Source organism: Cucurbita pepo, chromosome 2, assembly GCF_057944985.1.
Source record: "Cucurbita pepo subsp. pepo isolate OVF chromosome 2, ASM5794498v1, whole genome shotgun sequence".
NCBI lineage: Eukaryota > Viridiplantae > Streptophyta > Magnoliopsida > Cucurbitales > Cucurbitaceae > Cucurbita > Cucurbita pepo.
Genome location: NC_141799.1, coordinates 12574402 through 12589289, shown reverse-complemented (window position 1 = coordinate 12589289; position 14888 = coordinate 12574402). Strand labels below are relative to the sequence as shown.

The following is a 14888-nucleotide window of genomic DNA, read 5'->3' as shown; positions in this document are numbered from 1 at the left end:
TAAAAGAAATTATGATGCTAAGAAATAGACGGATATTAATTTCTTCCCATCAAGTTCCATTTCATAATTGATGAAATGTGAAAGGATGAGAAGAAATAGTTACCTTGTTTTGTTCAACATCATAAGATGCTTCCATTACATGGTTCTACTTCTAACGAGCTTAAGAATATTACAAAATTTAATCAGTGAATCAAAAGAGATGTCAAAATTTAGATATTGAACACTTCTCAGAACTGCTAAGGGTCCCCTAACAAGTTAAAATGTACATGACAGTGGCATACCTCTCCGGCGACTCTGGACGAAAGAACTTTCTCCGATGGAAGAACAGCTTCTGCGGCAGTATTTACAGTGCCTTCCGCCTGTTATGGAGTCTCTAGGGCACTGAGATTCCTTCCTCATCGAGCACAAAATTTGTCCATACATTGCTCTGCCCGTTTATTTCATATGTGGTGGTGCTGGTTGCACGCTGTAAAGGGGTCCATGCGTCGGTGGTGCGTGAGCGTATTGTGAAGCAATATTTACACCAACTCCTCCTTGAACCTAAAACAAACCATCATTCTATATTATGGATAGACGCAATTTGGAAATCATTCATAAATCTTATTAATGACATCAGTACGACATAACTAGACAATTTGAGTGTAGCTCAGCAGTTAAGACATCTCCAGAATATGTTACCCCATAAAATCCCATATATTTACTTGTTAATCGAAGGCAAATCATAATAGTATAGACCCAAAACCCACCTGCTTAAGTTGTAAGGGGGCATAGGGCATGTTTTCCAACCCCATAAAACCACCTTCACAGTCACCTATGCAGAATTTTATAACAATTTTATGGTCAATGAAAAGGAGCAGCCATGTTACTTGGTTCATAGATTTGGTTTTATATGTCTCGTAATGCTTTTAGTTTTGATTGCAAACACTTCAACATAAAGTGTTCATTAACCAATTCATTAGATGTTTAGACCTATCCTTGACTCTTGAAAGTACTTTTGAGTGCTGTCTAGTCCAACACTAAGGCTGAAAGCATTCTATAAGTACCCTTTCAAAGAACACTATAAGGTGTTTTTGACTCTTTGCAAAAGTACTTCTATATTATTATCAAACATAACAATTGAGTCTGAAATGCGTTTGGCATCCCAAACATAACCTAGGTTATAAGATGACTTCATGTTCCAATGAATTTTAATGGTGTTCATCAAGAGTCAAGGTAGAACCAGCCCTGCAATGAATTTCTGAGCCATGGAACTAATACAGACATAGAGGAGTACCTGATGCATGCCATAAGGGTCAGGGGCATGTGAGCTCCCACTGTATCTTATGTCAGGATGGCCATAAGTTGCAGCATAACCAGGAACTGTATGAAAATGCAATGTAAAGGGAGTAAGTGACAAAAAAAAGGAGGATGCATAATATGAAAAGAAGGCTTACAAGGACTCGTTACAGCTGCCGCAGCCCTTGCTCTCTTCTCAGCATTGGCCAGTTCAGCCTGCAATTTCCCAACTTCCTGAGACATCGCAACCATACCCTTTTCCATAGCCTCACTCTGCTCAAGATTACTAGCGCATGTCCGTTTCTCGTATTCAATAGCAGCCCTGTTCAGATCAACAACAGATAGCAAGTTTCACATCCCAAACCTCAATTATGCTCATCAAACAAACAGAATACTACATTGCATTTCTTCTGCATAAAAAGAAGAATTGTACCAATTCACTAACTTTACATCAGGTTGTTTTGTTCTACAATCATAAAAACAAGAAACATCGGAGTTGGCTATAGAAAAACAATGAAACTTCAAAATGCCCATGATCCTCAAAAGAAACTACTTATATTTTCATTCCACTAACATCTCCAATTCCATTGGTTTCTTGTTAAAAGGAAAACGAAAGTGATTCTCTAGATACCAATGGTTAAAGCAACTTCACGAAGGATATTTAACACAATAATAGTGCAGAAGAGAATTGTGCAAACTATGCTAGACATGATAAATTGTTCACGAAGTAAGATCATACAGGCTCTAGTATTAAGACAAGACATAGTTTTGCACCAAGTGAACAGATATTAGGCTTGTTTTCTCGAACAAACATACTCGTTTTTTTTTCTCTCTTTTTGTGGATAGATGGTCTTAGTATATATTGTTCTTGAACCATGCCTTTCAAAAGTAGCCTTTTCACGTAAACATATACTACTATGAAGGGGTGTCATTTCTTCACAGCTATAGCAATATCCACAAAGAGATAGCTGCAGCAAATGAACGCACTTCAGATATTTTGAATAGTTCGAGTAGTTACCAGTGTTCAAAGAAACTGAAAGACAAGGCATTAACATCACAGCATTAAGGTTTTGCATTTGATATCTTATTTGCGGCAGAAACAAACAGCTAGGGAACAATTAGAATGGAGTATCCCAACATTTAAGCTAATTCAGATTTTGTGTCAAAACAACCAAATCCAATGGAGTATCCCAACATTTAAGCTAATTCAGATTTTGTGTCAAAACAATCAAATCCAGGAAGAACAATTAAAGGGATAAACCTTACCAGCCAACTCAAAATAAATTGATGCTTTAACATGAAAAGGCTTATGTTCGAACTTAAGGGAGAAATGAAAATTTACCTTCCTCTTTGAATTTCATGGTGCATTCTATCAATTTCAGCTTTAATAGACGGCAATGGCTGTGAATCTGAAGAGGTTTTAGAAAGGTTGTCGCGAATTGCTTGCAACTCCGTCGTTAACTCTTGCTTTACGGTACTCAGCTTCTGTATATCCGCCCGCACTTGCACGAGCTCTGCCATCATAGCGTCCATGGCACGAACCTCAGCGCCCATCTTCAGCGATTTCTCATAAACCTCCCTCACCTCTGCGTCTCTCTCGGCCTTGACTTTAGCCGCAGTGGCCGATAAGAGCAGAAGCTCTTTCTCAGCCGCTGCTAGCTCTTGCTTGAGCGCCACGTGAGTGGCTGCAAGCCGTTGGTTGTCGGAGAGGAGAGTTTGAATCTCTCGTTGCTGCGCTGATATCCGATCTTCGAGAAGGATTGCCTGATGAGCCCTCGAAGAACCGCCGACGGAAGATGAGTAAGGAAGACGTTGATGGGCTCGACGATCATCACTCGGGCTTCGGCTCAACGGAAATTCGCGTCGTTTCAAGGAATTCGGCTGATGGCTTCTTCCGGCCATGTCTTTGGATAGCGTCTTCCTCCTCTTTCGATACTCTTTGTATTGCACAGCAGCTGAGATTTGAGGCGAAAACAATTGAAGTGATGGGATCTTGGCGACGGCGGTTTTCGATTCTGTTCCTTATTTGGAAGGGTTCCGCTCGTCGTTTCGTTCGTCGGTCGCCGGCTTACAGTCGACGGCGAGAATCTATACTAATGGGCTTTGATTTTAAGCCCATTTATTAGTGGACGTGGTATGGGGTTTCTGAACCCACTTCCAAAATGGTCCATACTTGTCCCAAATTTCAAATAATTTCTATTTTAACATTTTTATCTTTAAATTTGTCCTTCAAAATTTTATTCAACTTTGAAATTTGTGTTTAGTACGTTTCTTATACATCAGACATCCTTGAATCGAGCTTAAAATAATTACTAAAATTTGAATTTCCATCGATTCTGAGCAAAATCGTTGAGAAAACTAATGATCAGAAGCTTCTAATCTTCGAATTTCTTGTTCGAGTTTTTACCCTAGGTGGAGACATTGAGGCGAGAATTCTTTTGCTTAATTTTTTATTTATGTATTATTGTTGTTGTTTTGTTTGGTTTATAGATTTGTGATCTTTGGCTATTCACTTTATTCACTTTTAACGTTGCTTATGTTTAGCTTTGAGATATGAGACCATGATTTTCTAGACCAAAAGACTTTTAATCAACAATGGCTTCAAGTTTCACACGCAAAATGGTTAAACTTCGTGAGCCCTCTTTTTCAACTGCAATGAAGGCAAGGTTACGTGAACTACTCGAGATTTTCTTTATCCCTTTGGTAAAGATGCATGAACACTAAAGAAAGTTTGACTAGCCTATCATCTCCATGGTAGAGACTTGGACATTCCGACATGTGTTAGAGACTTGGACAGTTTTTTAATATATATCGAATACTTGTTAGCATAATAGACACGTGTCAGATTCTAATTATACAAAGTCAACATAGACACAAAATTGAGTCTTAGGACTTGGCTCAATACACACACAAGTAATCAATACACACACAAGTAATGTGTATGGTCAAGTAAAGACACAAAATTGATAGGAAGCTTGGTTAAAGATGAAAAGACCCCACTTAAGATATAACAAAGCCACAAAAAAAAAAAGTAAAAAAAAGTAAAAAAAAAGGTATAGAAAGACTTAGTTTTCCTTAAAGGCGGATTATTATAATCATGAGTAACTCATGACGCCGCATGGTTGGAAAAAATATGGCCATGGCCGAGTTAAATTTCACCTTCGTTTTACTGGTTACGTTCATATTGCTGGTTTTCTTCTTCTGTTATCCCTGGAAGCTCGTGGTTGTTATGGCTCTGCATACCAAGTATCACTTATTCGCTTAACAAAAACCATTGATGAAGCATTATCTGAGATGGATTATCTTGATAGTTGTCTTCTTCCTGTTGGCTAACTCATTTCTTAGTCTCATATATTTGAAAGCCAACATGACAAAGATAGTCAAATATGCCTTATAAACATTGAACACTTTTTATTATTATTTCATAATCATGGTCAACAATCTGATAATATCGGATGAATTCTCTTTTTTGACAATTGGGTAATTGGGAAGTCAAAAGTTAAATCTTCTAACCAATTTAAATCATGAAAGGTACAAGTCATCCAAATGGAAATATCCAAAAGTTGCCCAAATTTTGGATACAATTGTGTATTTTCCTGAATCATTTTTGGGATTTATTCATATTTCAAAAGAAAAAGAAACGTGTTATAGTGAGTAGTCTAGTAACTTTTTTCTCTTCTACAAAATGTAAATGAGCAAGGAGAATTTGAATTGAACCTTGAGACAAACTAATTTGATCTATAGAGGTGTTATTCACGACAGATAAGATATTTATTCAGGAAAAGAATTATTGGAACACAACAGAGGTTTGCTCTTGTAAATGCAGATCAAGGTGATGAAGTGGATCAAATTTCAGGACTTTATTCAGCACAGAGAAGGTCTTAAATAAGTGTTTGAAGGGAACGATAAAAAAGTCATGGAGATTATCTTCGATTGCATACCCAATTCACTTTTTTTTGTGAACTTGAACCCCAAATGAGGAAAACTTTGAAAATGGAAATCCCATTCCCATCTACACGATTGGTCCTGCAATACCCTATTTTGAACTTGAAAAGGAACCTCAAGTAGCTAATAATGAAGGATAGAGCAAATGTTTTCACCTTGTTTTTTACTTTTAGCTAATAATTAATTGTAAAAGAAGAAATATCAGAGATTGTCCAAAGGTTCATCGATCTTAGCAGCTCCGAGGTAACACAAATGAAGGATAGAGCCAAAAAGCTAAAAGAAACCTGGATGAATTTAAGGAGTATTTCACAAGGAGACAACAAATAGGATGGATTTCATCTACTCTATTCAGTCTAATACTTGAGATTCTCAACCCAAAGATCTCGACCCATAGTGTTCTGATTGTATGATAATGTATTGAACCGAGTGGCTTTGCTCTTCACTGTCAAGGGTAGCACCATCTTATAAAATAATGTAGGTATAATTTATTAATATGAGAAAGGTTTGGTGTAAGAATTATGCTATGGAATAAGTTATTGGTTTACAAGAATAAGTTATGGAAGCAGATTATATACTGTGTTTCATGTTCATTGTAACCTTACTTGAGAAAATGATGAGATCATGAGCTCACGACCTGACCTACGACCACAGTGATATCATCAAGTTTTCCCCCTGTTCAGAGGGAAAGAGTAAGTTACCTACCAATGAAAATATAATGGGAAGTTAGCTTACATTATACGAGTAAATTCTTTACCTGTAAGCTTCATTCCGAGTATTTTTTTCCAGAAAGGAACATCATAACCCTGTGAGGATTCAATGTGAAAGAAACAAAAGACATCCATGATAAGGAAGTCAATACAGAAAGTGAAAACCAACACATAAGAAGTATTAGCTGGGAAAGGGTTTTACCTTCGATCTGGCCTCCAATGAATATGGTGATTCAAAGGTTTTATCCGCTGAATGACTACTTGCAAGGTTTGCTAACGCCTTAGCTAGCATTCAAAAGATAAATCAATAATGGTCAGGCCGATTGAATGATTGAGATCAACCTGACAGCAGATAGTAAACCAGATACCACATACCAGCCTCACCAACATCAACGTATTTGGTTGCGGTTGCAACAATCTCATGGTCAAAAACATTATCGAATAGTCCATCGGATCCCATTACTAAAATATCTCCCTCCATTAGCTCCACGTTGCTAACCTGTTACAATATCAAAACATGATATATCTGTTGATTTTTATGACCATCGAACAAGGCAGGTATTGGTCAAAGGAAGTGGTAAAGTAACCAAATAACCAGGTCTAAAAGAGAACCATATAACACCGAAATCTCATGGCATAATCTCTAATTTATTATTTTTTCATATAAATTTTGAAATACATAGTCCAACATCTGGGGGAGATCATTGGTCATATACATAAGATATCATTGGTCGTATACATAAGATGATCACAGAAATAAAAACAACTTGTCTTCTCCATTTCAGTTATCAAGTTCAAACCTTCTCACTAGAATATACTATGTAAAGATAAGAATCACTCCTTTTGAATAGTAACTTCATTACTATTTTATCATTTCTCCATCAGTTTCCTGAGAACTTTGCAGTAGGGACAACAGAGTTATGTAGAAGTTGACAGCAACATAAATGTAAAAGTAGGAACATCATAAAGATAAACATCATCAGGATTTTTTTTTTAAGAAAACAGTCCAAGTAAAGTTGAAACATTTTCACAATTATACTTCAAATAAATCAATATAGATACAGAAAATCATCATACCTTGGCATCGAGGAATGTCTGGCCAACCCGTTCTGAGCTCAGTTGATACGGGCAGTCAAAGTAATGCTCTTGTGGGGACGTGGAAAATATAATTTGACCTAAGGAAACCGTGTTTATGTTTATCTAAAAAATTGAAGATTCTGAAGTGTTGAAGAAGGATGGAAAAGTATATTAAACATGACAGGTACCTTTACGAATGACCTTTAATCCACAATCTCCAACATTAGCAATTTTCAGCTTGCCATTCCTCTCCATCATTGCAACAATTCTGCCCATACCAATGAAATCTAAGGTAAACAACACTACCATTAATTCAAATATTTACCAGAACATAAAACATAAAGGTTGCAGGGTGCGCATTTAATATGGAACATATCTAGACTTTTAGAAGGGTTGGAAAATTTACACAGTAGCTGAACCAGTTGCAGAGGTAGAAGCATGTGCCTTCCTCAAAAGAATCTGGGGGTCGTTATTAACCTGCTAATTAGCACATCATAGACTAGTCAATTACTGGAAAATGAGATGGAAAGAAACACCACATATTCCAACAACAAAAAACTACAATGGCTATTTCCTTTTATTTGTATTCATTTATTATTCTTTCCTTTTATCGCTATTTCCATATTATTTGTATTTTACCATATTTCTGTATTCTGTAAATGATTATAAATAAGAGAACTCACACCACCATTTAGATGTGGTGGATTCAGCAAACATTCTCAGTAATCAAACTCTTTCAATGGTCCAACTTCTTAAGAATTCATAAACCATACAAGCAGTTAAGTTTTTAGATGATACAACCTCATCGTCATTCCCCACCAAATCTGAAGCATTAGCCAAAAATTCTCGAGGAAATAAAGCAGGGTCCACATTTTCTTTAGCCCAACTAGCCAAGAAAAAGATACAAGAACAATCATAATCGAACAATATAGAAAATACCTTTCAGCATGAAGGAAGATGCTAATGGAAATACACTTATCTCCACGAAAAAAGAATATATGAAAATTATACCATACCCAGAGACACCATCAGCAACAGCAATAACTCCTCCCGCGTAGCTACTGACAAAGAAAGCATCCTCCCCTCCTGTGAGTGCCTTCAAGCACACGAGAAAAGTAAGAAAGTTATCAACAGGGAATGAGCATTTTATTAGCTCAAGTTAACGATTGGAAAAGTATTGCAGCCCACACTCACCTTGTTAGGGTGTGGAATGAGATGAGTTCCAACGCACAAGGATACCTCTGATCTAAAATAAAGAAGATTAACAGAAATTGCTCAGAAATTAGCATTGGGACTTGAAGAAAGAAGCCTAAATAAAAAATTATGTCATAGTAATAAATCAAATGGTAGCGCAATTCGTTATCATCAGGTGGAGTGGGACAACAAAGCGATTACCTAAAATCCGAACAACAAAAAGAGTCGAAATATTGGTGTATGCGTATATGCATTAAGAAGTTCAAAGGAAAACGAACACACCATACACGAAAGTCTCAATTCACTCAACAAGCAAAGTGCTCCGGGAGAAAAGGATTCAAGCTTCAATTCGGAAAAGAGATGATGACAACGCATACGACACTTGAAGCGATAATGATTCAAAAAATAGTGAAACGAAAAATTCGATAAGAACACAGAATTAAACATACCGAACATTGTCGAGATAAGGCGGAGCACAGTAGAGCAAATTCCTTCTCTTCGAACATTGAGAGAATCTTGAAAGAGAAAAGGAAGGGAAACGAATGAGTGGTTGAGACTGAGGAACTGAGACATGGAGGGCGAGTGCCGCCATTTCCCGCTTCCACCTCTCCCGCCTCTCACCCCTCAAGAAACGAGAGCCAGATTTTGTGGCTTCGATTCATATTTGTTTGGGTTCAGACAAATACGAGTTTATTTCGTTTTTAGTAAGCACCAGCGCTCTAGTAGTGATAGAATAAACTCAGCTTCGCAAGAGACCCGGTTTCGACTCCCGGCTCGTGCAGTTTTTTTTATCTATTTAAATTAATTTTCCATTTTCAAAATATGGCTGGTCGGACACTGATCCGATGCTTTACCGCCGAATGCCTGGATGAATCAGCCATCCTCGGTACTTATGATAAGATAGACGAGGGGCAACTCTCAAGTGGCGCCTATCCAACCACATGAATGCTAAAATAGACAAGTGTCATGATACGGCCACACCAAGAGTGTGCATTCAAGTCAAGCTGAGGCATACACAAGGTTGGAGAGAGAGATGACACGAGTGTCAAAGACAAGCTCGAAAAGCATAGGGTAGGGTCCTGGGCCATAATCTTAGAAGTTAGGGTTTCAATATGAGTTCGACATGCATCTCTCTGGAGTTAAGTCCGTCTATATGAAAGATAAAAATTTACCAAATTTTGTGTCAATCAGATATCAAATGGACGTGCCACATGGTCATATGACAGCTCGCCAAAATGACAAGAGCTCCAGAAGGATTGGAAATGCCTCCAAATATACTATATTGGAGGCATGTTGTTAGTTTTCAATCACCCCTTAAACATGTGGCCTAAGCAAGCTACCTTGTCGCACATTGTGTCACAGCGTGAGTGATGACCCTATGGCCTACGATGACCCATGGTCTAAGTGAGCGAGCGTTGCGGGACAAGTATTGCATGCGTCTTCCTTTTAAATATGTCTTTGAAGGACAATGTCGGACGGTGTGCCGACATCACGTCACAACTTGTTATAGAAATCACTACAAGGGGAGTAAGATTCGGATTACCTTGATGATCAAGATCAAGGGTAAAGAAAACTCGTTTCTAAACTCGTGATTCGAACCACTCCACAAGAGGTTTGATCAATACCACTTGAATGACTCTAGCATGCAAGTTCTAAATACAAGAATTTGCAAAGAAAAACTTAGCTTTCAACCAAGCTAAAATAGAAATCTAAGTTTCAACAAAACTAACATCCGTATTACTTATGAGAAATACTTATAACCTCCGTATTAAAATGACTAGTTAATGGTAGAATATGGGGGTGGAATATGGTAACACAGGTGAATTATAATATAACCTTAAATCCTATATTTAAAACTACCTACATATGACAATTAAACTATAATTAAATAGTGCAATCAATGAAACGTGCTTTAGTTTCATAAATTCAGCAGAATTCATTAAATGCATCTTGTGCATTTAATTCATCTCTTTCTTGAAGCTCAACTTTCCACAATTCATCTTTTTCTTGAAGCTCAACTTTCCACGACATATAAGGGAGGTCTCCAACTTCTTCTAGAATTTCTTTTGATGAGCTCACCATAGCTTGAATAGAACTATATAAAGTTTGTTGTAGCTTCTTGGCTCTCATCCTTGTAATTGGACCTTGAGGTATGAAAATTCCTTGGTTGTGGTTCATATCACAACCCATGTGTCAAGAGGTTTGATTACCTCTATCTAAAACGAATTCCATAAATGATTAGGAATGAACACGAGAGGGAGAGTCCAATGCCTCGATAGAACCCGAATGGATGGATGTTGGGATCTCTCGATTAGATGAAAGACACATGGGTTAGTTCTTATAGATAATTTCAACTTATTTTGCATATTATTACTAATAGAAAACTTCAAATACATAAAGATTAATCGCATGCACTGTTCAGAACAATTGCAACATCTGAACGCATAAGAAGAAGCTGAACACACAGAGCATTGATGCAGACATCATCATGAAGCTCCAATATTCTCAATATCAGCACTTTTATCCATTCTCTTCACAATCCCAGCTATAATCTGTTCACAAAATACATTTTCCCAAATAAGATCACAAAGGTAGGCTTAGAATTGGCGTAGAGTTTCATACCTTTCCAGGACCCAATTCATAGCTCTTTTTCAGCCCCTTGTTGAGAAGAGTTTTCAGTGTTGTTTCCCACTGAACAGGACAAGTCACCTGAAGAGTTACGAGAATTTAAACCTTAACCCTCAAAGTATACGTAAAATATTGGTATTTAATCTTTGCTATTTGTTTTTATGTTTATCCACCATAAACTTATATCGTTGATAGACCTAAAAATGATAAATGGGAAAGGAAGTGGGGAAAGATTTTTCCCGTAAGCTAAACGGGGCCAGGGATAGAGAACGTTGAGCTAATTACGAAGGATTATGAAGGATGTAACAGCCCTAGCTCACCGCTAGCAGATACTGTCCTCTTTGAGTTTCCCCTTTCGGGCTTCCCCTCAAAGTTTTCCACACCCTTATAAAGAATATTTCGTTCTTCTCTCCAACCAGTGTAGGATCTCACAATCCACCTTTCTTTGAGGCCTAGTGTCCTCACTGGCACTCGTTCCCTTCTCCAATTGATGGGGACCACCCAATCCACCCGCCTTCAGGACCCAGCGTCCTAGATGCACACCGCCTAGTGTCCACCCCCCTTCCAGCCTCCTCACTAGCACATCGTCCAGTGTCTGGCTCTAATACCAATTGTAACAGCTCAAGCTCACCGCTAGCAGATATTGTCTTCTTTGGAGTTTCCCTTTCGAGGCTTTCACACCCTTACAAAGAATATTTCGTTCTCCTCCCTAACCGATGTGGGATCTCACAAAGATGTCATTAGTCTTGGTTTAGAAAGTTGAGCTAATTACATGGCGTGCCAATAGTTTCTTCATTGTGTCAGGATCTGCGTGGGGCTGTGCATCAACATTGGAGATTATTGGTATTCTGGGCGTTCTGATATCAGTAGCAGCAAGTGCAGCTTCTAATCTCGAAACAGCAGGTTCCATGAAGCTAGTATGGGGCGCCCCCGCCACAGCTAGCCGAACCTACCATGGTGTTATGCAGCCATTGCCATGTTAGTTCTAACAGAGCTGAAGTACTTGACTTCAAAATTCAAGTTCCATTATCCCGAATGGGATGGAAAATCTCCGTTTAAATGGATCAATACCGTCTTTCGAGCTTTGAATGACTTTGCCTTAGCTTCAACGACTTCTACTCCTTTTAGACCTCCTGATACAACATAATGTCCCTGTGATCATAGGAGACAGTATTAACTAAGCTGATGAAACTTGAAACAAACAGCTTAGAAGAGCCTTACAGGACAGAGGAAATTGGCTATCTGAACTCTGCCGGCTTCATCGACTTCTTGGTTAGCTGAATCACAGAGTTGCTGAACCTTGTCTGCGTCCAATCCTATGATACTCACCATGCCACATTGTGCACTATCAGCAGCTGCCTGAAGGAAGTTATGGTGGCTGGTTTGGTTTCAGTAGCTGAAATCGGAACGTCCCGTTAACGAACTCGTTATCGTTACCTGCATTGCCTCCCCCCTTAACTTGACCAGCCTGAGTCCATCCTCAAAGCTAAAAATGGAACCAAACCCATTGGCAATCATGTCAGTGTGGAAACAGAATCACCAGAGTCTACATATAAAGATCTAAGATAAGCTCATTTGATGCTATTTACTGGACTGATTATACACCTGAAAGCCCCTGCAAATGTTAATGCGGCGTACTCGCCCAAGCTTAGACCACAAGTGACATCAACAGAGTCAATTATTTGTTGGCCTCCATCACGAGCACGAAGTAGCTCAACTGCAGCTAGACTTGTGACGTAGATTGCTGGCTGCAGTTGCACATATATGAATGGTCTCAATAATTAACTACCACTAGTTCATAAGGGTGAAGACACTAATAAGATTTCCTCGAAGATAAAAGGAAAAGGTAGAGGTGTTCATATGACCTGATCATCCGACCAATCCAGACTACTCAATTCAAATCATAAAAGTTCGGTTGGGTTGTGAACTCTATTTAGGTTGTTCGGTTCACTAACCTAACCAACCCAACCCGTATGCACCCTTTGCAAAAGGTTAAACTTCTCGAAAACGGGCCTTTTGACAAGAGAAGATTGAATGGATCAAGATAAAGTACCTGACTTATAATAGCTGAATCTAGTTTTTCCTTTGGCCCATTAGTGCAGACATCAAGAAGATCAAACCTGCAAACAAAGATGAAACAACATTACATCTCATGGGCAATCCCTCCATTGACTGTTAGTCTAAGGGGAGGGTCAACTCTCTAAGTATGGTTGACCTTGAACTAAAGTCAATGCAAGGACTAATCCAAGATGGAGGAATAATTAATTGGGGACGTACCCTAAAATATCATTAGCTGTCTTGAACAAGTCAGCTGCAGCAGGAACGCTTTGAGATTCCTTTCCCATTCCCACAGCTTGTGCACCCTGAGTACTCGAGAGTGAAGAAAGGAAAAACATTCGAAGTTTTGTTCTTAAGAGAAAAAGAAAAGGAAAGCATAACTATAGTCCTTAACCTGGGATGACCTACTCGAAACGGGATGGAAAATCTAAGAATGGGAAAGGTAATATGGAGAGATTTTTCTCCATTAACTAAATGAGACCGGAGACTGAGATTATATTCGCGGTCCTCGTCTCCAACCCTGTCAAATTCTCATCCCGCTCACCCATCCCCGGCCCACGTTGTGGACGTCTCTACAATAGACTGCTTCTTCTACTCCTTAATCAACTCAGTAGAGTTGTCATAAAAGGTAGAGAATACTTATTCTCTTGTGATTTGCTTTTATTTGTACAATACACCTATTGTCCGCTTTGACCCGTTGCACACTCTTATAAGCTTCGTTCCCCTCTTCAACCGATGTGAGATCTCACAATTCATCCCTTTGAGGGATATCAGGATCTCACACAATCCATCCTTTTTGGGGTCAGCATCCTCGCTAGCACACCAACCATCGAGATCTCACAATTCATTCCCTTAGGGGCCCAACATCCTTGTCAGTACTCTACCTAGTGTTTGACTCTAATACCATTTGTAACAATCCAAGCCCATTGCTAACAGATATTGTCTGCGTTTGGCCGTGGTTCTAAAATGCAACTGGTAGGGATGGACTTCCACACACTTACAATAAATGTTTTGTTCCCCTCTTCAACCGAAGTGGGATCTCACAATACAATGCGAGACATGGATACGACATGATAGGAACACAGTGATACGTCATTTCTAAAAATTGAGGACGAACATGCTTATTAAAATGCATCAATTTCATCAGAAATTTAGATCTCAATTTCAACATGAGGACGTCTAATTCTTCTCAAAAACCATTTCTAGTGCATCAAGTAAGCAATACCAAACACACACACATACAAAAAAAAGAAGAAGAAACTGACCTGACCAGGGAACAGAAAAGCAAAAGTGGGCTTATAATCCAAGAACAATGAATCATCATTCACCGTCTGCGATCGAACAGAATCGCTCATAAAAACCCTAGGTATCAAGAAGTTTGCACCAGTAGAGCTTCGGAATCCATTTCTGAAGCCCATGAAGGAGGCGGAGGCCCTGAAAGAGGAGGAAGCATTGGGAGGCAACTTCTTCAGAGAAATTGTGGAGGGGAGAGCGAGAGAATAGGTCATCACGGCAATGAAAATGGAAGCGGGAGATCGGAGGATAAGAAAGCCGAGCAGACGCCATTGTCGAATAAACGGAGGTTTTTTATAGCTCCCTCAAATCTCCATGCGTTTAGCAGACTTCTCCGATGGCAGAGACGATGGAAGATGGAACCAACCCCCAGGCAACTATTTAGTTTTTTTTTTAATTAAATTATTATTTTTTATTTTTTAAAATATTTGAAGATAAAGTGTAATATTAAAGAGTATTTTTTATTAATTTAGTCTAATTATTATTATTCGATAAATTTTTTATAAACACATATTTCTATTATTCATTTTTAATAAATAATTTCTATTTTGCCTAAAAAAATATAAAAATATTTTATAAATAAAAATATAATATAATTTTTAAAAATACAAATAGAATTTGGTCACAATCTTCGTAAATGAAATAAGTGTCGGACACCTGGTGTATTAACGAGGACCTGATATTTGTGAGATGTAACGTCGATTGAATAGG

General features: G+C 38.4%; 3 protein-coding genes across 7 annotated transcripts; all 3 read right to left on the bottom strand.

The window, feature by feature from the left end:
• Positions 1-15: 15 nt before the first annotated feature.
• LOC111787461 (protein FLC EXPRESSOR-like) lies at positions 16-3425 on the bottom strand. The gene is made up of 4 exons (XM_087121175.1): positions 2618-3425; positions 1434-1597; positions 1274-1359; positions 16-540 (listed from the first exon to the last, which is right to left on the bottom strand). The coding sequence occupies exons 1-4, from the start codon at positions 3175-3177 to the stop codon at positions 436-438; spliced, it is 915 nt and encodes a 304-aa protein (XP_086977301.1). The 5' UTR covers positions 3178-3425; the 3' UTR covers positions 16-435.
• An 812-nt stretch (positions 3426-4237) lies between these two features.
• On the bottom strand, positions 4238-8882 carry PBCP (Protein phosphatase 2C family protein). Of its 3 annotated transcripts, none has more exons than XM_023667382.2 (12): positions 8648-8882; positions 8199-8250; positions 8021-8100; positions 7806-7890; positions 7411-7481; positions 7193-7272; positions 7005-7102; positions 6303-6426; positions 6130-6212; positions 5975-6023; positions 5823-5892; positions 4238-4597 (listed from the first exon to the last, which is right to left on the bottom strand). In XM_023667382.2, the coding sequence occupies exons 1-11, from the start codon at positions 8788-8790 to the stop codon at positions 5840-5842; spliced, it is 918 nt and encodes a 305-aa protein (XP_023523150.1). In that variant the 5' UTR covers positions 8791-8882; the 3' UTR covers positions 4238-4597; positions 5823-5839. The 3 variants fall into 3 exon arrangements, with proteins under 3 accessions (XP_023523150.1, XP_023523151.1, XP_023523149.1); XM_023667383.2 differs by having other exon boundaries at positions 4242-4510; XM_023667381.2 differs by lacking the exon at positions 4238-4597 and having other exon boundaries at positions 5683-5892.
• A 1587-nt stretch (positions 8883-10469) lies between these two features.
• Positions 10470-14558, bottom strand: LOC111787678 (uncharacterized). Of its 3 annotated transcripts, XM_023667698.2 has the most exons (10): positions 14150-14558; positions 13104-13189; positions 12880-12946; positions 12432-12574; positions 12264-12312; positions 12048-12185; positions 11898-11978; positions 11599-11775; positions 10821-10907; positions 10483-10750 (listed from the first exon to the last, which is right to left on the bottom strand). In XM_023667698.2, exons 1-10 carry the CDS (start codon positions 14390-14392, stop codon positions 10685-10687), a joined length of 1137 nt encoding a protein of 378 aa, XP_023523466.1. In that variant the 5' UTR covers positions 14393-14558; the 3' UTR covers positions 10483-10684. The 3 variants fall into 3 exon arrangements, 2 of the variants coding, with proteins under 2 accessions (XP_086977067.1, XP_023523466.1); XM_087120941.1 differs by lacking the exon at positions 13104-13189 and having other exon boundaries at positions 10470-10750; positions 14150-14348; XR_015415441.1 differs by lacking the exon at positions 10483-10750 and having other exon boundaries at positions 10825-10907; positions 11458-11775.
• Positions 14559-14888: the final 330 nt, after the last annotated feature.